This window comes from Anopheles coustani, chromosome 2, assembly GCF_943734705.1.
Source record: "Anopheles coustani chromosome 2, idAnoCousDA_361_x.2, whole genome shotgun sequence".
Lineage (NCBI taxonomy): Eukaryota > Metazoa > Arthropoda > Insecta > Diptera > Culicidae > Anopheles > Anopheles coustani.
The window spans coordinates 7,718,334-7,743,240 of record NC_071289.1 but is presented as its reverse complement, the minus strand read 5'-3'; the positions used below and the strand labels follow the sequence as shown (position 1 = coordinate 7,743,240).

The 24,907-nt window shown below is 47.0% G+C and overlaps 1 protein-coding gene across 2 annotated transcripts in view; it reads right to left on the bottom strand.

Annotated features, from left to right (window-relative positions):
• The window catches only part of LOC131265677 (uncharacterized), a 197,902-nt gene extending 173,484 nt beyond the window's left edge, over positions 1-24,418 (bottom strand). For both annotated transcript variants that reach the window (XM_058267969.1, XM_058267970.1), the window contains exon 1: positions 24,221-24,418. In XM_058267969.1, coding sequence (XP_058123952.1) covers positions 24,221-24,409 — 189 coding nt within the window. In that variant the 5' untranslated portion in view covers positions 24,410-24,418. The remainder of the gene's footprint in view (positions 1-24,220) is intronic.
• Positions 24,419-24,907: the final 489 nt, after the last annotated feature.

Genomic DNA, 24,907 nt, shown 5'->3' with positions numbered 1-24,907 from the left:
CCACCAATTGATACCAAATTGGATCAAATTAAACCGAGATATAAAACTGGCCGGGGCCAGTGAGTGTAGGCGGAATTCAATTGCACATTTAATACGCCCTCGCGTCAAACCTTTCGAACTTCGGATCAGTGATTCGACGCGAGGAGAATATTTTATCGGGTTACACACAAAAAGGTGAAACACAAAATTGACGTTCCCAACTCTCGATTCGTGCCGGGGGTTTTTGGGGGGTTGAAAATAAAACAGGACACCCCTCTTGCCACCAATACCAATAAAAAGGCTGCCTCCCTTGGGGCAGATGTGATACCGTTCGTGATACTTCAACTTCAGACCACGCGGCGGGCTCCGAATGGCGAGCGATTACATTTTAAGCTTAATCCCGTCCAGCAAACGTCCGGAACGGTGGGAAATAGGGTAGGGGCGGGGGAGAGCTGACGCAGAATTTAATCACGTTAATCACGATGAAACCGAGCTCCGGCACAGATCCGCGTATATCGCGCATATATCGGCGGAGGCCACGCAAGGGTTCAAGGTAAGAGAGGCGTTGTTCCTCGCACACCGAGCAGGGAGGGAGGGAGTTCCTTTTCTTGCGAGGCGAACCTATTTTGCTACAACATCGTGCAATCGTGTGGCCTTCTGCTGCCGCTCACCCTGCACTCCTCCTCCGCCTCTCGCTGCGGAGGAAGTTTTCGGGAGTTTGCCTTTTCTAGAACACCGGCGTTCGCGCCGAGTGACGTCAGCGAGTCTTGTCTGCGAGCCAACTCGCTCAAAACAACTCCCAAAACCGTTGTCCACCCCGTCTGGCAGGCGGCCGGACTATCAGTAGCATTATATCACTTCCATCACACTCGCTCGCACAGCGTGGAGTTGGGTTTCTTGCTTAATTTTTGCTTAACTCGCGAGTCTCACAGTCCCGCCGCCAGACGTCTTCGACAGAGTGACTCAATGTATGCGTGGTGGTGGTGGTGGTGGTTGGTGAGCACTGTTTAACATTCAGTCATGATTTTAAGACAGGCTCCCCGTTCCACCTCCCTTCCATGAAAGTGCGCCCGTAAAGTTCGAACGAAAATAAAACAGTTCTTCAAGCGAAAGATAAATGAAAAGATACAGCAGCGAAAAACTCCACTCCACTTTAATGTTTCCCCTATCAGGCCGTGGGTCTGTGATAGTGGTCGCGCGTTGTTGGTCTCTTGTGGCTTCAAATTATGGCCAGTATTGCTGCTGCTGCTGTTGCTTTGACTTTGTAGTGCTGCGGCCCCCATGACTCACGAAAAGAAGGCGACGAAGACGATTTCCTCCGACAGAGACAGAGTCGATGGGAAGAGGATCCGTCGAGGTAGCAACGCAAACGGACGGTCCCGGACCGAAAAAGTCGTGAGAACTGTTTTCATGCATTCACATCATGCCCACCCCTAGGTTTTCGTTAGGTTTTTTTTTTGTTTTCGTCTCTTCCTGCGGCCGGAATAGATAAAAATTTAAGACATCCTCTAGCATCGGCGCGATGATACGGGAACCCGCGAACTCCACACTATCAACCTTGACTCGCAGCCGGATGATGATTGCGTTTTTTGTTTCCTTCGTCTTGTTCTTTTCTTCCCTCCCTCCCTCCCCCCGCAGGAGGTACAACAAGCAATTTCGAAATTGCCCATCGCGCATCAAGATTACTATCAGGTCGGTGTTCTAGGCCGACTCTAATGAAGCGATTCATCGGGGGGGCAATCGTTTTATCTGGCCACGATCGTAGGATCGTTCTGTCTCGCATGCGGTTTTTGCGCTCCATATCCGCTTCGGGAGTGACTGAGAAATTGATATTTTATCTAACAAAATTGTGTGTGAATTTTACTTTGAATATTCAAGGTTATTATTTACGCAATATATCTGCGCGCCGAAAGTCGAACAGAAAAAGCTCTAAATTAAAAGCACACCCCAAAAGGCCCCTTTAACCATGTTGGGCACATATTGGACCACATTATTCATGATGCTGTTGCCACCCGCTCGGGGGGCTTTTTCGGGGCCTTCCTGGAGCACCCACTTTCGAACGCCATTGCGTCCACTCCGCATTCGAGTCAGCTGTCCTTAACGATCGCCTAAGGAGATGGAGGCCCAAGTAGATAAAGAGTAGAAAAAAAAACTCATACGCAACGACCATAAGATAACCCCCCTCATCTGATAGCATTAGGCACCCCCTTCACCCGAAAAGGGGGAGGGTTGGCTGCCACCATCAATCGCCCCTCCCGAAATACCCCGAACTTCACCCATAAATAATCGTAATCACAAATCTCGTCCTCGATCGAACTGTAACCCAGCCTCAACCTCAAACGGTTCCCTCCTCCTCCTCCGATTCACCCACTTATGGCCAAAGTTATGGCCAAATGGTCGGCAGTTTTCGGTTGGCAGAATGGAAACCGGCAGCAACAAGCAGCCATCGTCGCGCCACGTGGAAGTAATGTGCGGCCGCGTCATAAGTTTCACTGCGAGTTCGAAGGTTGCTCCGGGCAAGCGGGGTAGGCATACCGCGCAGTCCGATTCGAATTCGACCTCTTGGCGGCCGATCACAATAAATCTGACTAATGGCACTCGAACAAATCAAAATATACTTACTGGAGATGGAGCGCTCGCTGAGTCTTGTGGCCAAAACGGAGAACGCCGACACTTCGGGCGACCCAAATATAACTCCATCGAACAATCGAACGAACTGTGCGGAATGTAGATCGCTGGAGAGTGTTTCAATCGAAAGCTTTCTATAGCGATAAAATGTGGTTAAAGTTTTTCAACTCCGTAATCAAGACCAAAACATCCGAAATGAGTTGGTAATTTAATCCTTACAACAGTTGGATCAACCCAAGAGGATGAAGTATGCATTAGAAATAATCGAATGTGTTCCACCGAATTCAGATTTGGCAACAAACTTTCAACCACCGACCTGTATAATGTCGATATCATACGCAATGTATTTTTTTTCGTCCCTCTTTGCCTCTATCTATTTCATCAATGTTCACCACCGAATGGAGCAACATATTTTCGTTTCCAACACCCCAAAAATAACCAAAATCGTTGAAGATTTCGTGAGCAAGAAAGGAAAAGAAACACCAGCCTCACACACGCGCGGGAGGGGGGCAGGGAAATAAGCACCAAGACCCGCGCGAAACGAAATTAAGCTGCAGCGCAATGAACCATTATCCAGATTATCAACGTGAGTGCGATTATCATTAAGGCCAACCGCACGTAGACGGGACGGTTATTTCTTGCCCGTTCGCGCACAAACTCCCTTCGTGTGCCACTTTGCTGCAACAAGCAAGCGAGCGAGCATTACACACGAAAATGAACGAAAAAAAAACAACTTATGTCCACTAACCACCAAAGAAAAAATCCATCTACACTCACACGACAGTAAAGAGGCACCACCGCAACCTCGCGCGGCCCATTCTTCAACCTCGGAAGACGAAAACCGACCGACCAAAAAGCCACCTAAAATGTCTTGTGCGGTTTCACCGCTGGAGATGCTGATGATGATTGTGTGCGGTGGCAGGGGGGGGGGCATTGAACGGGGGCCCTAAAACGCGATTACGCACATAAAGGGGGTGGGGGGAGAGGGTGTACGAGGGTACGAGCAATTATCTACGCCACACTAACGACGAATTCGGGTGAATGCTCGGGAAAAAGGCAAATAATACATGGTCCCCAAACCAGGGACGAAGAGATGTAATTGTTTGGGACAGCAAACACACACACCCAAACGCACAAGTAGGGAAATCAAAATTACATACTTTCGAAAAAACGAAGAAAAAACTTAAACGCAACTCGTTATCGCGTAATATCTAAGAAAACATGTCAAACATAAAAAAAGAAAAGCATAAAACTAAGGAAAACGATAACAAATGCAAGAAACATCGTTTTCGATACCGATTCAATTGGATTTAAGCGAGTTAAGAAGATGACGAAATTAATCCTTGCTATTTTATTTTATTCTACCATAAAAGAAAGCAAGAAGCAATCCCCTAAGGCCATCTCGGAAACAACGCGAACCGGTAGCTGCCCAACACCAAATAAAACCGGAACTGCCGCAAACTACGTGCTGTAATCAATCGGATGACGACGATCATAACAATCAACTCCCGCGCGAATCTCTCCGGAGGGCAATAGGTGCCAACGTCCAAGATCGGATGCAGGAGAAAATATATCGCCGAGTGAGGTGATAGCGCGAGAAGGAGAGAAAGAAAACAACGAGGTTTATTCAATATCCAACCAACGGCCATTCCCGGGACCTTTCTAATGTGCACATTTTTCCCTATTAGCCGATAATCAATATAATCACTTTCTGCCCGCGAACCCACCCGTGTCTCCTCCTGTCCCTTTTTGCTCACTTCTGCAACCGTTTTTCCTTATGGCCGTACAGACCCCGTGGAGGAGTTAAATAAAAGTGACGATAGAATTTTCTCAGCAAAACCATTTCGAGAGTTCGGCTGTTGACGAGGCCGGCAGCTACCGTTTGCGGGGAGGCTGGAGCCGAGTGAGGCCTCCTAGACGTGCGAAAAATATCGCCTCCCGGAAGAAAACCATCGACGCGAGCGCTAACCGAAAGCGATTACCTTTTCTCGCGCGCGCGCGCACCCAACTAACGATCTCGAGAGGCATCCGGAGGGGGAAGTAACATAAAGCGGGCGAAGAAAAAGTAAAAGCATTTTACCGTAGGAAAAAAAACGGAACCATATCAAATCGGTCATCCCAAACACTTTGGAAAGGTGGAATGGTACGGGGGGAAGAGGGAGGAGGGGATGGTCGGAAAGAGTAGAAAAAATTGCCTAATCTAACTAATCGCCCAATTTCGGACCAAATCGAATCGCGTACTCTCACTGCGTTCGTTTACCGACGTCTCGTTTTTATTTATTTTTTGCGTCTCATATGGTGAGTCTCAGTTTGCCTTTCTGATATAACCTAACAATAGCACAATAGGTGGCTTGTGGCGGCTTTTTGCAATTTTTTTACAGAAAAAAATTAAAGAAAGTTCCTTTAATCATCGAACAAGACGCTAGTGAACATCATTTATCATCTTATTTAAGCTCATCTTTCTAATAGCATCAAACGGATATGTATATTTATTTCTTTTGAGTACAGAACTGGCCGTACTCGCATATCAGTCCCATTTGACTTTTCATTGCTTTTGAGTTAGCCCTATGACTAATGTTCATTTTCAATATATTTTCATAAAAATATCTCAAAGTGGCCATAAAGTGCATGCAAATGTGAAAAAATTGAAAGTACCCGCATAACAGTCCCATGTATGATTTCTTTGCTTATATTCACCAAAAGTCATAGTTATTGAAACTTGAACAATTTTGTAACGTAAAGTAATTTAAAAAATCAACAAATGGTTGTAATTTAAGTGTTTTTAACGAATTAGACAATGTTAAAGGGCAAACATCCGTATGGAATGAAAACCCGAACATCTATGATTTGACGTGCAAGGTAAACAAAGGATAGTGACGGTTATGCGAGTACTTTTGCTTTCGCCTTTGAAAGTACCAGCATGTCGTGTCCCGTATGGTGTATTTTCACCATTTTATAATCAAAAACATGTTTTTAATATAAAATGTCGTTCTCAACGAAATGTTTATGTTATAGAACAAAAGTTGTGATCAACCAATCATAGATTTTGTGTTTTTGATTTTGTAATATGATGATTTTGCAAATGGGGATCATATGCGAGTAAAGGTAGATAAAAAAGTTTATACATACTCCATCAATTAAAGCAACATAATAACCGCAGTAACTTTAACTCATAGCATTACCTAACACAACGAACTGGGTGAAGTGGTTCAGTACAGATCTCCACGATGCAGTTGAATGGATCCAAACAATCATCCGAAAATTTATGACGCAACGAAAAATCTCGAGCCTGCACAACTCCAACCAACTCCGCAATTGAATGCGATGGAAATGAACAGCGCAAAAGTATCTCGCATTTGAGTGCGCCAAACTGGATTAAGATAGCTTTGCATACAGTGTGTGTAAGAGCAGATTGCCTGAAGGTTATCGGTACACATTCACAAGCGCTTCAAACGATTCGAGACGAGGCGACCTGGCAAAGCGAAGGGGTGTACAAGCAAGATAAACAAGCGGCCAGGGGAAAAAAAACCCACTGTCGACCCACTGAACGATACAGAAAATAATGAGACGATTTCATTTGATAGAGGCCCACAGCGGTCTGGCCTACACAATTCAGTTCAAGGACACGAGCCGCGAACAAATTCGAGGCTCGGCGGAGGGTGGAGAGTCGGAGAGGTGGAGAGAGAGTGGAGAAGAGGAGGAGGGTGGGAAACTGCACCCAAGATGAAATGAATAATTTCGATGATTAATTTCGACCCCGCGCACATTTCGGTTGCATTCTCCTCGTGCCTTTTGGCCAAACCCTCTCTTCTCGCCGACTCTTCTCGACGGCTTCCACATTTCGCCAGCGTCATCGCGCCTATTATCATTATCATTAGTCCGCTGAAGATCACCGAAAATCGAACCCATCAAAACCCCAACCCACCCATCGCTCTATCTTCATCATCATCATCAAAAGTCATTACCGCGTCTCTCTCACTCACTCTCCCTCGTGGCAGGGCAAAAATTGCGCCGCGGAGAGATTGGTTACGGATTTCGTCAAACGTACCGTTCGATTATCCTCCACGCGGACGAGGAGATTTTTCGATTGCGATCGATTGCTTCACACGAAGGGGGGGGGGGGGGGGGGGGGGGGGGGGGGTTTACGTGGTGGTGATTTCGTAAGGAAATTCGCGTTCCGACCCGACCTTTGCCGAGTGCGTGATTGCACACGTGCAGAATCGAAAGAAAAATTACCGAGCCTAAAAATAGAATCCAAGAGAAGGAAGGTTGAGCAGCTGACATTGAACCAAAAAAGATTGATTGTTAGGAGCAGCGAGATTGACGGCGAGGCTTTAGTTCAGTGGAAAACAGATTAATTTATTGCGAAATTAACATTAGGAATGAATTTTAAAAATGAATCATTTGTGTTTTTAATTAAGAACGAAATAAAAGTTGATAAAAATAACCTAAATTGGGAGAAATCGTAATAAACAATACACTCTAACTAACTCCCAAACACCATCACCTCGTTTGAATTCCACCGGATAAAGGTAAACGGCGTTAGACGTTGCATTTTACGAGCTGGTAACACGATCTATCCGCCCGATGGCCATATTGCCCCCCTAAGCCCTAGCCAAGCCATGGTACATTATTTATCTGGCCCACCAGCAGGAAGGATAAAAAGTAAAATAAATATATACACACAGCCCCCGATCCCGTACTTGATGCAAATGCTCGCGAGCCCACAAAGAGCAAACTAATAAAGTTGACTTTATTATTCCGCCACATTGCGATATAGTCGCGCTTTTTCGCGAGATAAGCCGTCGACGGTCGGACAGCAAAAATATGCTAGCGTGATAGAGGGGAAAGGATGCTCGCCGGAGTAAAAGGGGTGTACGCCATTTTGGTTAGGACGGTTCACGAGGGGGTGAATGAAAAATATTTTACTTCACTTTATCCATGTGTACGAACAGCGCGCGACAGGCACGACACTCCGATAAGGATCAGGCGGGTGACCGAAAAAAATGCAAAACCCAACCCCATAAACCACCAATCGAAACACCTCCCCCCTTCACTCCTCCCTCACCACCACCAAGATGGATGCCGATGTGGTTAAAAATCAATTTCCGCTCCATCGGCACCCGATGATAATCGCTTGTGGCGGGCCGATACGCAAATGTATACGCCGGGTTTAGTTCGGGCTGAAAAATCTTCTCTTTTTTCGCTCGCCACTCTTCCAAAAGTGTCCGTTAAGCTTACCCCACACCTACCCTTCGGACCGGATGTTTCTCAAGGCTCGATTTCGAGCTTCATCCGGCGGAAAATTGAATGTCGCAAACGGCAAGAGGAAAAAAAACCCCACCGAACAGAGTGAAGGAAGGAAGGCCGTTTTAAAATCTTCAAAACACGTTTCAACCAGAACGCACTGTGTATGGAGATATAAATGTATTTTAGTAAGGGCTGCAGATGGAAACCGGATAATGCTGGTAATGATTATTACGAAACACTGCTTTTAACAATCATTTCCCTTAAGCAATGAACCAGAAAGTTGCAGATAAGACGTCTGTTTCTGCCGTTACTAGCTCTGATTCCCCGATGGGTAAGTAATGTGCATCCATTCGAGTGCGTTTGTCGGGCATAAAAATATCAATGCCATAACCATCAATAAAATACTGATTATATTTACCCGCAACTTTTAAAACTGATGAGAGCACCAAATAAAGATGCAAACTTTACGTATATCCCAACATTAAAGATCACGGCGAGGAGATAATTTCCTGTTGCTGTTGTAAGCTTTTACCCCCATCCTTGAGGAAGGCTTTACGTACGCCAGCATCCGGGTAATGCACCGTATTCGATTCTGTTTTCCTTCGCTCCCACGATAAAGTGGAACTCGAGTACGTTTTCTTCTACTTGCTAATCGACGAGAACCTCGCGCGGCATGTCGCATAAAATGCACCACCAACGTCAACACAATGGACTCGGCGACGCAATCGAAGCGGATCGATCCGCCGGATTAATTGCACCCGCTAAGTGCATTTCTCTGTACCCAACCGACCAAGGTATGCACCGGCTGCCGCCAACTATTTCCGCGATTTCCCTGACCCGAACGAAACATGTCGTTACGTTCATACAAACCGTCGCAGTTTCTTGCAACCCCCCGCCGTCGGGAGAAAATTAACCGTAACATAGTGCAGCTCCGGGAAACTCCAGTGGTGTTCGGGGGGGGATGGTGCTGAGTTAGAAGTACACTATGTTAAGGTTTTCCATCCACGACCTTTGGAGTGGAGGAAACAAAACACTTGATGGCATGAAACGTGAAAACTAAACGTAGGGCAAGTATGGCTCCGGTTTCAGCAGAAGGAAAACAAAGCCATTTTCTTGCACCCTTTTGCCTAAACGAAATCGTGTGAACGGCAAGAAACAAATGTTACGATTAAACGATCATTTAGATTAACAATTGCAAAGAGTTTTGTGATTAAAAAATTATAAGAAAAGAATTAAAATAAGATTCGATTTAAAGACAAATTGTCACCAAGCATATTAACCCATTTGGTATAAATTAAAAGTATTAACACCATTTCCCTTCACCGTCGCAATTGTTTATGTAACAAGCAATCCATTTCAATTGCTCAGTGCGGTTATTTTGTTCCACATCAGTGGAAAACGGCATCGGATTGGGGTCCACCAGGAAATAAAGGAACGTTGACAAGCCATCGTCATCCTTCACCGATAATTGCTACCGATCGATCATTTTCCTCCCGTCCGAAGCTGACAAGTTCCAATCATAACTTCTCCCCGAAGATAGACCATTTATAAATGGTCACGAATTGGCGACCAATCGATCCCGAGGCAGCGAGGAAAGGAAAAAATAGTGACCGCAACACAATTGCACCGTCGTGCATTCTTCCGCGCACGTCAGCGTGGGTTAATGTTTCTTGCTTGCGCTTTTTATCGGCGTTCAGATTGTACGTCCCAATCGAAAGGGGGTTCGGACCCTCGAGAGTGGACAAGTAAAGCATGCGACACAAGTTTGCACGAGCTCGGAAAAAGACTTTCACTGCGCTAAAGTGCAACCCGAGGAAGAGTTATCTTTTTCCCCCCGCTTTTCGCAAATGGTTTAGACGTTGTTTCCATTTTGCAAGCGATCTTGAGAGGACGAGAAAAACTCAATCAAATCGAATCGTGCTCGGGGTTCGCGCTCATTGTTCGTGGGAGGAAAGTTTAAAATGTCAAAGGGTTTCAAATGCTTTACGATCGTTAAACGGAGAAAAATGATCCTCGGGGAATTGAGGTAGTTTTTGCAATGTGCATTAAAAACATAAAACATTAGAAAACGGCTATCATTTTCAAGAATTCTCTTAAAAAAGAAAGCGCAAAAAAGTAGAAGCACAAAACGGACCAACCTACTTCAGGGCAAATAAAGTTGAACATGTCTTCAAACTCGAACTAAACTTTTCTTTACTACCGTTGTGAAATAACACCCCTCGTAACGTTCCTCCTCCCTTTCATTATCTCCAAACGAAAGTATGTACATGTGCTTCCCTTTGGCCAGTTTACAACATGCTCGGTTTTTATAACATTCGATTCGCTGCCTCGCGGATGCCTGAGGAAAGCTGGCGGGCGGATCCGGGAGAAGAATTACAACGACACTTTTTTATGATCCACCGGATAACTAGACGGGACGGTAAGGGGCCTTCGTGTTTCGGCTGCATTCGAATCCATTTTCTAGTTCTGCCCCCGAAGCCTGCGTAGCAGGAAAATGGAACATGGAACCCCGGGATGTTTGGCCGTGTCCTCCTCGGTTTTCGCACTGCAGAAAACATGAACGGTTACAAGACGAACCGATGTTGTGCTCGTGTTTGTTTGAGTGTTTTACCGTTGTGCCTTTCGGTGCAGTATGTTGACGGCGACCGCATTACGATGATGTCCACCGGTGGTTTTGGTGTAATTCGAGAAGTTTAGCTGTAAATTTAATTGAAGCCTCTAAACTGCATTTTTCATGATTCAAACTAACAATAAAATACCAATGCGAGAAATATAATAAAAATTCGATGGAACAAGATAACCAGGTCAAAAAAGATAATCTTCATAATAACAGGAAGATGTAAAACTCGACCATTCAAACGAACAATAAGTCTGTCAGAAACGAACAAATTACCACATTTTTTTAGGGAAAAAAAACAAATCTTCAACCGCAACACAAACAAACCCGGCAAACAACGAACGTTGGTAACCGTATCATCCAATCGCCACCGAAGTGGTGTTCCGAAAACAAAAGGCCAAAAAATCCCACGGACTAATCATCGCGCCTGTCGTGGCAACAACGCCGGAAGTACCAAAGTAAAAAAAAAACAAGCTTTTTGGCAGAAGAGTGGTCCCATTTTGCGTCACGCTGGCCGACACACTATCTCGCGTCCATCGAGACGAAGGTCTCGTGCCAGCGTTACGTTTCAGACGTTCAGTTTAAAACGACGTCGGAAGGTCATTACAGAAGTTTTTGGTTAAATTATCGGTTGGCACAATGTTTGGAAAGACAAAACGATGTACAACGGGACGCCAAGAGTTTATCCAAAAGTGAACGGAGATCAAGAAGGAAAAAAATGTGTCTTTTTTCAGGGTGAAAGAGCAACATTGTTATCCTAAATGTTTTTCGGACAAACGAACAAAATTAGATCCAATGAAATTATTGAACATTTCCAATCACATTGTTGGAACAGTAGGAGCTGAAAACACCGATTACATGGGAAAGTTTTTCCCGAACTGTACGTGATAAAATCTTCTGACTATCGAAATTCTACTACATTTTCCGATTCCGACTTGCCGGAAACGTCATCGCCCATCGGAAAAGAGGAAAGGGGCAACATAATTTGTCAAAAAATCTGTAACAAAAATCTACTTCCCACCAGTGGAAGCCACCAACCCTGGCGTAGGGGAAGGAAAGAAAAATGGCAGCGGGAGGAAAAAAGCTGTCGACAAGCAAACAATACGCATCAACGAACACAGTTGTCCAGCCAGGGCCAGCCGGTCCGATCAACGGCAGAAGATTGATGAAGAAAATCCCAAGCCATTGCGACGGGCAGAAGGCACGGGGAGGGCACTTTTCGTTCAGTTGCAGCGACACATGGTACACGCTTTTCCTCATCACATTGCGCCAGACGGAGCGCAATTCACCACCACACCAAGATGCTGCCTTTGGAACACGAGCGACAAGAAAACTTTTTGGGGGTAAGAAAAGAGCCAAAGAGTATCTAAAAAATCATGCGAACCATGTGGCGAAGGAGAAACAAAAACAATCTTATCTATCGATTCCGATGGAGGTTTGGTGGAAAAACCGAGTGACGCAAACAGCTGGCGCGACTCGGACTTGTGAATGGGGTTTGGTGTGAGTGTTCGTTCGTATTTCGGGATGGCCAGGGGCAGCTCTTTTCTTTGCCCAAAAAAAAACCGAAACGAAATCCCCAACAAAAGATGTGGCCAACACCATCGCAGACAGCGATTATAAAGCAATCGCGGTTTAAAAACGGAACGGAACGACAATGAAAAAATGTAAACTCCGGACGCAAACTTTCAGCACATAACGATACAAACTTTAACATTGTAAAAAAAAGGAAAGGCAATCTGTGGAGGAAAAAAGCGGGGAGCGAGTAAAATGAGCGAAAGAATGAGTCTGATTCGTGTGATGCAAAAGGGGTAGCAAAGCATAACACCGCCCAGCCCAAAGACAAAGACCGGACCGCGTACCGAAAACGAAACCGAAACGCGCGGTCAAAGCGCAGAATCGAAAGACAGCAACGAGCGGTATGGCGACGAACCCCACAAATTCTGCCTGCCATTTTTCTCTCTCTCTCTCTCTTTTTCTCGTTTTCAATTCGCTCCCTCTGACTTTTGGTAACAAAGAAAAAAATCACAACATTTTCTACCCACCCCCCCCCCCCCACCTCCTTCCCAAAGGTTTCGCCGGGCGATTTTTATCATCCTTCTGCGTTGCTCCAACGCCGGTTTTTGTATGTTAGTAGTAGTGGCGACTCCAGCCAGCAAACGGGGTGGACAAAAACTATGAGGGTCGAAACGAGCGTCGGAACTGGTCGGAGGAAAAGCGGATAACAACCCCCACCCCGTCCTTCCACCCCGTGGGGCGGTGGTGGTAGCAGCCCGAGTGCATCCGGTCGAGACGGTTTTGTTGTCCGTCGCGGACTTCCTTTTCCACCCGGCGTTGGAGGGGGGTGTGTGTCACGCCTCCCCGCAACACACAATCAATGAACCCCGAGGGTTCGCGCGGTGAATGAGAGTTCTGTGAAGCAAAACACACTGATGCGCGAGATATTGCGCCAGGCTTGCAAGGGGGTTGGATGATGTACGACCCTGGGAAGGGGGGGGAGGCACTCGTAAACAAAAAGGAAACAAGACTTTCGACTCGTTTTCCTTGTGGCAAAAACACAAGAGAAATACATCATACTGTACCAATTATTTGCCCCAGTGCAAAAAGTAGGTTATCACGTCTAAAATCTTTACCCAATCCAATATTTAAAATTAATTGTTCCACATTAAAACGAAAAAAATAAAATTAAAATTTTAATTACATTAATTTAACAAACATTTGTTTCACAATAGTGGTAAATATCACACAACTTAGCTCCGGTTCTGTTGTCACCCCTTTGTTTTTTGGGGGCACCTTATCGCAGCATCCAAAACGAGTCCACGTTATGTCTCTCGTCGTCTAGACAGACCCCGCGATAGGATAACGTTGACAAGCGCGAGCAAAAACATCGCGAGCAGGAAACGAGGCAGAAAACAGCAGAAGTCCCCCAAACCCCAACCCCCTGTGGAGCTTTCGAGATCGAGATCGGATCGGATTGGTCTCAAACATTTCGATTCGGCTTATCGACTTTATTGGTTTCGGTTTCGGGGCGTGGGACTTTTTCAAACCTAACCTTTATCGGGCGTCCGTTTGTTTTCGTTTTCGTTTTTTTTTTCCTCCTGGTGCGTTGGTGAGTCCGCGCCGGAACCGTTTTTATCTTCCGAGAAGAGTCCGGCAGACGCATACTGCGAAACTGACTCACCATATGGTGACAGGGACACAGGGTGGTAATTTTATTCAACATACAACAGGGAAAAAAGAACGTATCAGTCGGCGAAGAGACAAAATTGACCATTCTGACCGGTTTCGGAGAAAACTGATAGTTTATTCAACCGGTGAGTCACGTAGAAAGGATTTTTCCTTTCCACAAAATATGATTTGTGATCTGTTCCATTCATCAACATTTGCTATGCTTAATATATTTTTTGCAAAATGTTTCGTATTTCCAAAAAAAAATCAAAGGTAAGAAATCAATTTACTAAACGTTAATGGTCTGCCTTCGCAAAATGATATTTTCATTCCAGAAAGCTAACGAGTTTTTGCGCACCGAAGGGAAAACCGCTGAAACGTATCATTCGAGCACACACAGGCACACCTACAGATATACACACGTCCAATCAATTCCCTATCAAACCGTTGTTCCGGCTTCGAGAGCGAATTCCGCTTCACGTCGGCGGAAATGATTGAATTCTTAAAACTCCCAATCAAATCATGTCTAATCAAATTAAACTCGGTGACTCGTTCGTTGTTGGCCGGTTCGTTCGTTCGTTCGTTCATTCGTTCGTTCGAGTGTTCAGGCGCATGTGAGTGGAAAACGTGAGGTATATTTTTCTCTCCCCTCCCACTTTCCATCCAACGCTAAGCGGGGCTCATGTGCTTCGCAAGACCGTAAGGAAAAACCCTTGCGTATGTATTCCATCAGTGTGTGTGTGTGTGGCTCTAATCAACACGCGGTTCTCTCGATTGCTGTTTGCGCGTGTTTTACCTGCCGTGTGGCATGCTGGGCAACCCAGGCCCAGGCGTGTAGCACTCTCGCTCCGGTAGAGACATTTCCGAAACGAGTGTTTGAAGCGCTTCGCAAGTGTTTTCCGGTGTTGCACCGGAGTGTTTCCACGCGTCGTAGGATTTGCGGGCTTCGGAAAGCGACAGAACAATTTATTATGTTTCCAACAGACCAACACCACGACGATGGAGAGGGGAAAAAAGGGAACCAAAGTAAACACAAAGCGTTGGCGTTAAATCCGCACAGTAAGGAGGAGGTTGACAAGCTCGAACGGAGAAACCTTCAACTACGGAGGCCCTTCTTTAAAGATGCCTCCTTTTAGAAGCGCTTTTCAAAAGAAGCCTCCTTCTTTTTCCTCCTTCTTCCGGCTGTTGCTCCATTGAACCAGTAATCGAAGATGGAGCAAACAAGTTCAACCCAAAGTTCGACACATGATACACTTTTGCGATGAATTATGCTCGTGAATTACCGTCGCTTTTCTGTGGCTTCTATTCGTACGCTGGTTCGATGGATGGGAGATTCATCAGCATCGAGCATCGAGATTAGCATGTAAATAAAATCATCATTAATAACCATTGCGCCACCATCAATAAGGCGGGCGGGAGGCGATAATACTTTCTGGCCGTAACGAGGCTTTTGCATCAAGGATGTTTATCACTTGGGGAAGTATTTTTCCAGCTTCCTGTTCGACTCCAACCTAAACGGATAAATAATGAACCATATTTCATTACTAGATGCTGGGTTTGTGATACGTGCGAGGAATTACCCAATCAAAGAGGACTTCACACTCGACCCCAGGGACTATCGGGTATCAATCAGTCCGTGAAGTAGTCACTCCATTCGCTGAGAACGAGTTGATATTCTCATCCTTCATCCATGCCATCCGGGGCGAATGTCCGCCGGTCGACGCTCAAATGAACTCGCACAGCATCGCAGTGAATAACGCGGTGACCTCGCGTCAAACCGTTAACTCCTACGCTGGTCCGGCTGCGACGCTCTTTCGCCACGCCGATGGCCTTTACAGCGACGCACCCAGTTCGGGAGTGGCGCAGACACCGATTTCCACAACCCCCTTTCGCCACCGTCAACCACCCCAGGTCCAGCCATTTGCAATTTGCGCCCTCGAGAGATAATTCATCTCGTATTTGCGAATCGACCGCGTTCGTTCGTCCGCGAGTGTTGTGTGTGTGTGCTTTTATGCTGGCGGCGACACGCACCCAAACCCCCCCCCCCCCCACACACACACACACACACACGCTGTTGGTGCTACGCGTGTTTCATTTCCAGCCCAGTCTCGTATCTTCTCGTGCGGACACACAAGGAAGCGATCGTATCGTACAGTCATCGTGCATTTACGCGTCAATACCATACACAAGGTGAGTTAATCACTTTTTATGCGCCACCAGCAGCCTCCCAACCCCCTTCTCTCTCCTTCGCCACCGAACCTCGCACAACCGATGTCGATGATAGTGTCAATCAAAACCGTGTGTCGTGCCGGACCGCGGAGTTGTGGGGGGACGGGCATGATGTTATTATGAAATCTCACTCGCTGAGAATCACGCTCGAGGAAAAGGCTAGCTTGGTGTGTTAGAGAGAGAGTGTTGGCATTCATCTAACACGGCTTCCCGGCGGTTCAACCCGATAACAGGCGAGATTGGAACAGGGAACAACGTAAATCCTTAGGTGGTAACTGGAATTGAAATGGAAGGATTATGTACACGTTTGTACACTAACAATCCATGGAGATGTATAGGTTCTTCATGATTTAACACACGTGGCGTTCAGGCCTTTATCCATACGACATTCCAAGAATATCATCGGAAATTAATATTATTTGTACATATTTGTACTTCAAAGAAAACCCCCACTCTGTGCCAAGATGTAAGCAAACATCAAAGGTGTTTTCGAGTTTTACGAACAATTTCCAACGTTTACATTTATGTGGGAAAACATCAATTAATCGAAGAGACCGGAAAGAGAAGGACCTGATCAACGGGAAGGTGCTGCTTGTTTGATAAACTTTAAAATTTTTGTACAACCTGCATCCATCTCTCAGTAGTGACGTCTTGCTATTAAAGACACCCACATTCCCTTCGGAAGCTGAGATCCGAGTTGGTCGCACCACATTTTCCTAGATGCTCCCACCGTGCACGCAGATAAATCACGCAAAACCGGTTCCGGCACCCGTCCGTGGACGCTGGTGATTGTAATCAATAATAATAATCGATAATTATCGAACACCACGCGCGGTGTTGGGAAATGGGTTTTTAAAAACAAAGTATAATAGCTGTTAAACGGTTCGCTAAATGATGGAGTTTTTTTTTAACGGTTTGGGAAATACTGGGCGATGTTTAACGATCGATTTCCGCCAAAAGATTGTTCGATTTTAAAAGGAACTTGTAAGAAACTTCAGACAGATTTAAAGACAGATTTTAATTGAGTTATGTAAATCGACATGAAGCACAGAACAATCATTACCAACACACGGTCAAAGTGGATAACCACTTGAAACAGCACTACGTAAAAAACTTAGTCAGCGTAAGCCTAAAAAGTAGGGTAAACCATCAAGAAAGCAAGAAAACCAGGAAATTATTTTAAAAACATAACCACAGCCTCACGCTTCCAGATAACGAACTCCGGAAGGAGCGGAAAATTTTTGAAACGAAAATAAAAAGAAAAAAATTAAGGCGAAATACATAAAACCCTTCACAATGAGGAAAAGAAGCTTGAAAATCAGCAAATGTACAAATGCCGGGCAGCAGCAGTTAAAGGCTCCGCAAAATTGGTATCTGTGTGTGGTTCGCGCATTTGCTCCAATCTTTGGCAAAGCCGCTCGCTGGAACGGCCGTTAAAACCGTTTCGGCAGGAAGTTTGCCATTTATCATACGTTTACTTATCAGTTTTTGACATTTACGAGCGTTGCGGGCAGCGTTCGCTTCATGCACCTTTCTTTTGCGTTGCCTCCCAACCGATTCCTGGATGATGGTGGCGGGCTTAAGTCGGCTACTCCTGACGGTCAGACGAACCCGCTACCCGAAAATGCAAACAACCTCCACCCGGGGGCCTTTCTGGACAATGTAGGACGGACGTGCCTTCACTAGCTCGACTCGCTCTGTGTCCAACAAATCAACTTAAATCCATCGAATACTGCCACTGCGTGATTGAGGATTCATAAAAACATGCGATAATAAAGCGACCGAAACGAACGAAAGGAAGCACATATATTATCCCGGTCGGCGCGGGAACCCTTCGATGCACAACGAAATTCGATCTTTTAACGACAAAGGACCCGAGTGTGCGTACGTGTGTGTGTTTGAGCGGGAGACCACCAACGTACGCGAAGGGTCAACTTTGACGACCGACGGGGCTTCAGGTAGAGTTTGCCAAAATGGTCAAAACGCTCAACACGCCAAAGTAGCCGATCCTGATTTCCAGTTTCCAATGGAGGAATAACACCAAGCCAAAGAAAAAAGGAAAACGGTGCGCAAATCCTTCCACTAAAGATCGACCATTAAAAGCGCTCAGCGCTTGAGGTTGAGCCTTTCAGATTGGAATCAGGCTTTACGAGGTGTGCGTGTGTGGGTATGTGTTAGCGGTGCTACCTGCGAAAATGGTGCCGAAACTTGTAGTCCAAACGAATTTCACGGAAGGATTGAAAACCTCGAAAGCATGCGAGCGGCACAGAAAGACCCACGTGAATACCTCTGATGGCAGATATCCTTTCAGCTGTTCCAACAATCCGTAGCCATCTACGAGGCGGTTCTAAAAGAGTTAACATGCGACCATTTGCCGACGACCCAAAAACTCTACCTGCGCCAAAACCCAATCCAAGGCTCATCTAAGGTTTTACACAGCTAGCCAACAAAGCTCCGAAGTCTGCCCAATCCAATCGCGAAAAGGTTGTAGAACGGTTGAGAGCCGCCACAACCGGGTCTCCAAGCAAACTACCAAAATAACCGGTTGTAAGTGGTGATAATGGTTGCCTGTTGTTCTGTCCACGGCATTTTTCGGGCGTCAAATTGTAGGCTTTTAAAGGTCAGCGTGTATCTCCCGAACGGCGCGCAAAGCGTGCTGATAAAGGCGCGTGTTGGCTGCAGCACGATCGCGGATCGCACTTACTGCAGCCTGCAGAGCACAACCGATTGATCGATCGATCAGCGGTGGACAAATTATGCTCATTAAATGGGGATGGTTCATGTTCTCCAAAGGAAAATAACTACAAGCAAGCAGCGAGAATTTCCAAAGTGGCCTCCAAAAGTAATTGGGATGCGTCATTATCATATTTCGATAACAGCTTCCGTCTTCAGTCTGATGATTGATTGCTGCAAATTACTTCACCTGGAGGAGCTATAATCGATCTTCACAGTTTTCTTGTGTTGGCAACTTGATCACCTTAGTGAACAGTTCAGATACTCAGGAAAATCAAATAGAAAGCTCAATTTGCAAAATCTACCCCAAATGGAATGGGCAACAGGAGACCCCGGTTAAACTGTGTGACGTTCCCAAGTGGTAGTCCTAAATCAAAATTCACAAACCCAAACCGCTGGGTTCCGTTAACTCTCCAGTTCAGAACTCGATCGGTATCGATCGTGCAGAGAAATGGGACCTAAAGCCTGGCGGGGCAAATTATTTCCCATCCATCCCAATCGCACGGCATCGATTTCGTTTGGTCTGGTCAAACCCCTCCAAGTCGCTTCTTCCCACCGCAGCGACTCCACAAATAACCGCACACAAGCACGCGAAAGGGTAAATCCCAAATAAAAAAAAGGCGAACCGCTCTGCCACTATCGACAACGAGAACCCGCAGCAACAAAGCACACGATCCCCGTCGGTTAATGGTTCGCTGCTCAAAGGCACAAATCGACCACCACCATCGCCGCCATAAGGGGCGGTCGTGCCGCCTCACCAGTCATGCTTTGGTAATTTGTAATAGTTTTCAGTGCTAATTTCCAATCCAGCTCTTTTTTATTTCCTCCCATTTTGCTCCACAGAAGATTGACGACCCTCAGCGATCAGGCCTCACTCGACTAGGGTCTAGCTGGGGACAAACAAATCCGAAGCGGAGTACACCCGTGAGGACCGAACGGTCGTGTCGCGCGAAACCGAAACTAACCTCAATCAACCATCACAACGTCTCCAGAAGCGATTTGTCTCCTACCGTGGAGTCGACTTTGTTTGGGCCCGATGTCTTAACTGGAGCCACACAAGAAAGGGCATGCTATGAGTCATACGCCATCGCGCGGTTCAAGTAGGCATCGATCCACGACATCTGAGTACTCCCCCACCCAGAGCTCGAGGCGGTAGAGTTCGCCTAATTACTAGACTCACACGCCGGAGGACCGGTTTTCCTCGGAAGTGCGACGCCTAGGCATACTCGGTACCGCTTCCTGAAGCTCAGAAGTAATTTGCCTTCGCCTTCGGATGTGAAGTTACGCGCTGGGTTCGGTTTACCGCGTGGGAGCCGAAAATAAACCCGCAACGTCCATAAAACACGCTGCAACTGCAACACGCGGGGTGAAATCTCTCACCGAACGCCACCCCTGGCCACTGCGGCCAAACCCTTGAGAAGAGTGTGCGTCTCAAGTGGGCGCAGGAAGTAAATCGTACGCTAACGGCGAAACCCTAACCTCAACCTTCACGCTTCGTACCGTCGTCGAGGTAAAGTAGCGCTGCACAACGCTCTCGGCCATTACTATCACGCGACCGGAGTCCAAGCGAGTCCCCCGGCTGGAAGTATATCAAGCGGAGTGTCGCGGAGCACGTACGCAGAAAAGTAGCGTCTACGACGGCGAAGCTGCAGTATGTGCAAATATACATACACACACCCGGACCCGCCGTCGCCGCCACCACACGTTGGCAAATAAATTACACACTCGAGAAGTGAAATGAAATTAGAAGATTTATACTAGCGGTCCTTCTCCCGTTCCATTCCGGAGCGGCCATGACAGTCCACGCGGGGCTGGTGAACGTAACGGCAATACGCCGCCAAATAGGAGCGAGCGTGAGTGCGCCAGACTATTTGTGATCGTAATTGATTAGAAAAGTTTCCACTGGAGGAGAAGGACCGTATACCGCATTTCACTTGGGCTATGCCAGTAGTGCCCCGAGTACACAGGGGCTAGAGTTCCGGAAATCACAGATCTCAGGAGTCGGAGGAGGCGACACGAAAACCAAAGTTTTCGCGGAAACTCGCAGAAGCGAATTAGTGCAACAGGATGTTAGCAAGGCGGCGGAGGATGATACTCCAAACAACACAAACTGTCTGTTTGCGCTGCCGCTCTTCAAATGTGCCAACCCACACAAGAGGGAACAGCGAGCGGAGGGCGATAAGTTGTTTTGCTTCCGACAAAACGTGGTAGACGTGCGGCGCTGAATGGCGGAGTTAATGTTGACTCAGGTCTCCAGTCTGTTCCTTTACTGTCTCGGGGTGGATGGTGGGGCAGGAAAAAAAAAGGCGAAACGATTCCATACCCGAAAGTAAGCACACATACACACACACACACGGGCAACATATTAGCTACGCTATTTCATCAGTCGCGCAAATAGTATCGGGAGAAAGTCCTGACATGCTTCCGACGCGGAACCGACCAGAACGTTGACTGACAGGCAGCTTATTATTGCGTACACAGCCGTAAAGTGAGCAGTTTACCGTGTCCCGGACGAGGGGATGGGGGGGGTGTCCCATCTTCTCCGCCCCCCCTCCCATCCCACTAAGAGCCACCGAATTCGAACAGAGTGAAGCAGAGATTAAGAGAGACTGAATAAGTCAAGAAAGTTGTGGAGACAACAAACGCCGCAGGGCCCCTGCCATTACTGTCTGTCACCTCACTGGCGGCCAGAAAACCCACAAAGAACACACACACACACGCACGGAAGCGGACCCATTTGTCTTATGTGACTTTTGGCGTTCGCGTAATCGGTTTTTCTGCACCCAAAGCCGACCAATGAAACATCCATCCTTCAATCGACGGGCCACAGCGTGATTTTGCGCGTCGAAATCGAAAATAATAACCCCCCCGGGGGGAGGTGGTTAAGAGCCACCATCGGCCAGAAGTCCAGGCCAATGGACAAACTTTGTAGTAATTCATACAGATTTGTTATGTGGGTGGGATGTATTAATAGGTCGACGTGGTTATCGCAAAGAAGTTCGCCAGAAATCAGAGACATTCGATTGAGGCTTTTGCTTCTCCACGTCGTTCGAAGTGGAATCGTCAGCGAACTTTTCCCATTGATAAGATCGAGAAAACTTTGGACATTCCATTGGACCCGTGAAGCAAATATTAATAAAATGCATCCCCTGCTGGTTCTCAGCGTCGCAAGTCTGAGAAGTTCACAGCTGGCGAAGGGATAAAACTGTATTCACGAGCACTTTGCCTTTTCCTCGGGGGCGTGCTATATGGATTTTTCCCGATGGTCTATTTCTGTAGCGAACGGAGCAACGGAAACGTCCAAACTAATCAACCAACAAGTCAATCGTTAGAGGCAGCCGTCGGTTTCTTCCTTCCTCCTTTCGATTGCTCAAATAGTTGCCAACTATGGGATGTCCTTCATCCCGCTGCCCATGTGTTTGCGTTCTAGCGTGTGATTTTAGTTGGACGAACTGCATAATGGTATCTCTCAGCCTTGAGAACTCCGAGCTGCTGCTGCTTCAGGAGAACCAACGGGTCAATATGTGGCAAACATTCCCTGGCAAACCCCGGGATTGGCAGGAACCCGGCTGACCTGGTTTCATTCGCTCGCCATTGAAGTGACCAGCCTGACGTCCGTTACGTCAATGTCGGCAACTGCGAGATCCACTTACCCACCCACTACATTGGACCATTTAGCTACACATATCCCGGAAATCCAAAAGCCAAACGGCTCGTTGCAAGATGCAAGGGATGCCAACTGTTGTTGGCACTATCCGCTCTCGTCCGTTTCGGGGTTCGCTCGGGATGAGGCCGCAATTCGCGATAATCGTACCACGATGGACTCGTTTGCGCTTCAAAGTAGCATGCGGAAGCATGCATCCCATGCAACCCTGTGCAAGAGCGCCGCCGGATTTGCCGTTTAAAAAAGTGCACCATGCGGCTGAAGTTGACTGACGGAAAAGGATTGACTTCACCAATTGGGCCTCTGGTAGTTCATCCCGCAAACGGTACTTTTTTGGTGCATGCCGTTGCAGTGGAAAGCAAAAACTGAGGGAAAAAAGGACCGACACCTGCACAAGCTGAATCTGCATCGATAGTTTGCGTTCGCATCCGTACGATAATGCAGTAACGGAACCGTGCACTTCCAGAGGGAACGTTACGGCGCAACTTTTGGCGTTGGAAAAAAGTTATTCCTTTCGAAGTACGGAACGGCAAACCCCAAACAACGGCCCGGTTCTACGCCAGAATGTGTATAAAGCCGGTGTAAGAATAGCGCATCGGTCTCACCGAAGCATGCATGCAATCCTTGATACATCGAAAAACCCCGCCAGCTCTGGCAACCGTGTGTTTCATTTGCGTTACACCGGTTACGCCAGGCATAAATCCTCTCTTTCCCTTCCCATCCCGCGGGGATGATTTCCACACCAGGGAACGCTAAAATGCCGGCAGATATTTCCCTGCACCATGTGCGCGATACGAAAAACTAGGCCATAAAAAGCGCTAACAACGCGTTGGAAATATTCGCTCCGGAGCGCAGAAAAAGTGTTTGCAAATGTCCAATTTTTACACGAACGACCGCCAGCACAACCGTGCCGGGCGAACCGTTTCCATGTGACAACTCGACTATGTTTTACACCTACTTGCCACGAACAAACGATCGATCCCTGGGCTACTCCAGTTTTTTTTGTAGGTTCCTTTACTGCCTGCCCACCTCACTTGTTTGTCCTGTCAGTCAGGAGACTGACTTCCTCCGGTGGAATCAGAAAAGGCCGTGTTCTACGGCTCGTGTGCACATGTGTGCATCTGCAGGTTGTTACGGTTTACTGCGTTGCGCAGGTTCTGCCGATGCCGTTAACGATGCGGCGGAACGTTCAGTTTGAGGGCAGTTACCATTTTTTTATCGCCTGTCCCCTTCCCTCACTCATCGAACATCCTTTGCAAGGGCCATTTTCATCAATCACTGCCGCACGATGCTTCACCCGCGATGCAAAGTTGCATGCATGTGAAGTTGGCACGGGTTCACTGCTGGGTAGAACTACGTGTAGCGCTGCACCTTCCTATAGGATCGGTGGAAGAGTTACATCGCTGAAAGGATGCCTTCCAAACATACCGATGGTCCCATCAATCATGAACCAGATGGGAACGGTCTGGTCCGTTTAGCAGGACTATGTGTCTAACCGTCCAATATTGTCATTCGATACAAGTTCAGGGTTCAGTTAAGAGAAATTTTATATTCACACACCATCTTCTGAATCAACTCCTTAAATTCTTAAAGCTCAGCGAATTTTAGAACACCCCTAGCTAGTTTGAGGTAAGAGTGTCCTCGAATCTCAACAACATTTGAGAAGGCACAAATATGAAATTCTATTGAAACTTTTCTCAGTCCTATAGTCCCAACTCCAGGAAGATTCCTGAAAACTCCGGATATATCCTAGACTATATCCAACAACCTCAGACATACCCAACCTAGGTTGAAGACATGGTCCCGTCGAATCTCATCTTTGTTATCATTTAATGAAGAATACAATTCTATTGAAATTGTATTTGGAAGTCCTATAGTCCCAACTCCAGGAAGATACCAAACAACTTCTGATATGTCTGGGGAAACCATTTTTTTTAAATCATGTAATCACCTACCTTAATTGAAAGACAGGTCCATATCCGCTTCGGAAGATCGGGGCACATGTTGCCGGCACTGAAAACATCATCATCATCGTAATCCTCGTCGTCTTCGCCGGCCTCGGCGATTCCGTTCACCGGAAGGGCACTTGCTTGATCGTTCTTGCTTTCGCAATCACCCATCATCATCTGACCATCATCGTCCATTTCGATGTCACCGCCACCATCGCCGCCACCGCCGCCGCCATCGCCACCATCACCACCACCACCGCCGCCACCGGTGTCACTTTCTGTGTTAGCCGGAGGTACCACTACCCCGGCATCGTCATCGGTGCAGATAATCTCCACGTTGCACTCGACGATCGGAAGGTGCTGATCCTGGTGCTGGATCTCGGTGGTCTGTTGCTGCAGGTGGCCATTGTGGCGTTGCGGACGGTGGTGGCGGACGCTGGGATCCGACTGCTCGCGGAAGTTCACCGTCGACTCCGGCAGATCGCAGTCCCGGATCGTGGTCAGGCACAGGCGGCACAGGGTGTAGAACTTTGGCGGTACATTACACATGTTGGCGGACACACTTCTCCTCACGCTTGCCTGTTGTATGATGGGTGTATGTGTATGTGTGGTGTGTGTATGTCGTGTAGGTGTTGTAGGTGGATTCCACCTTGCTGGATCGGCACTCTCCCTTTCCGTTCACTCACATCCACT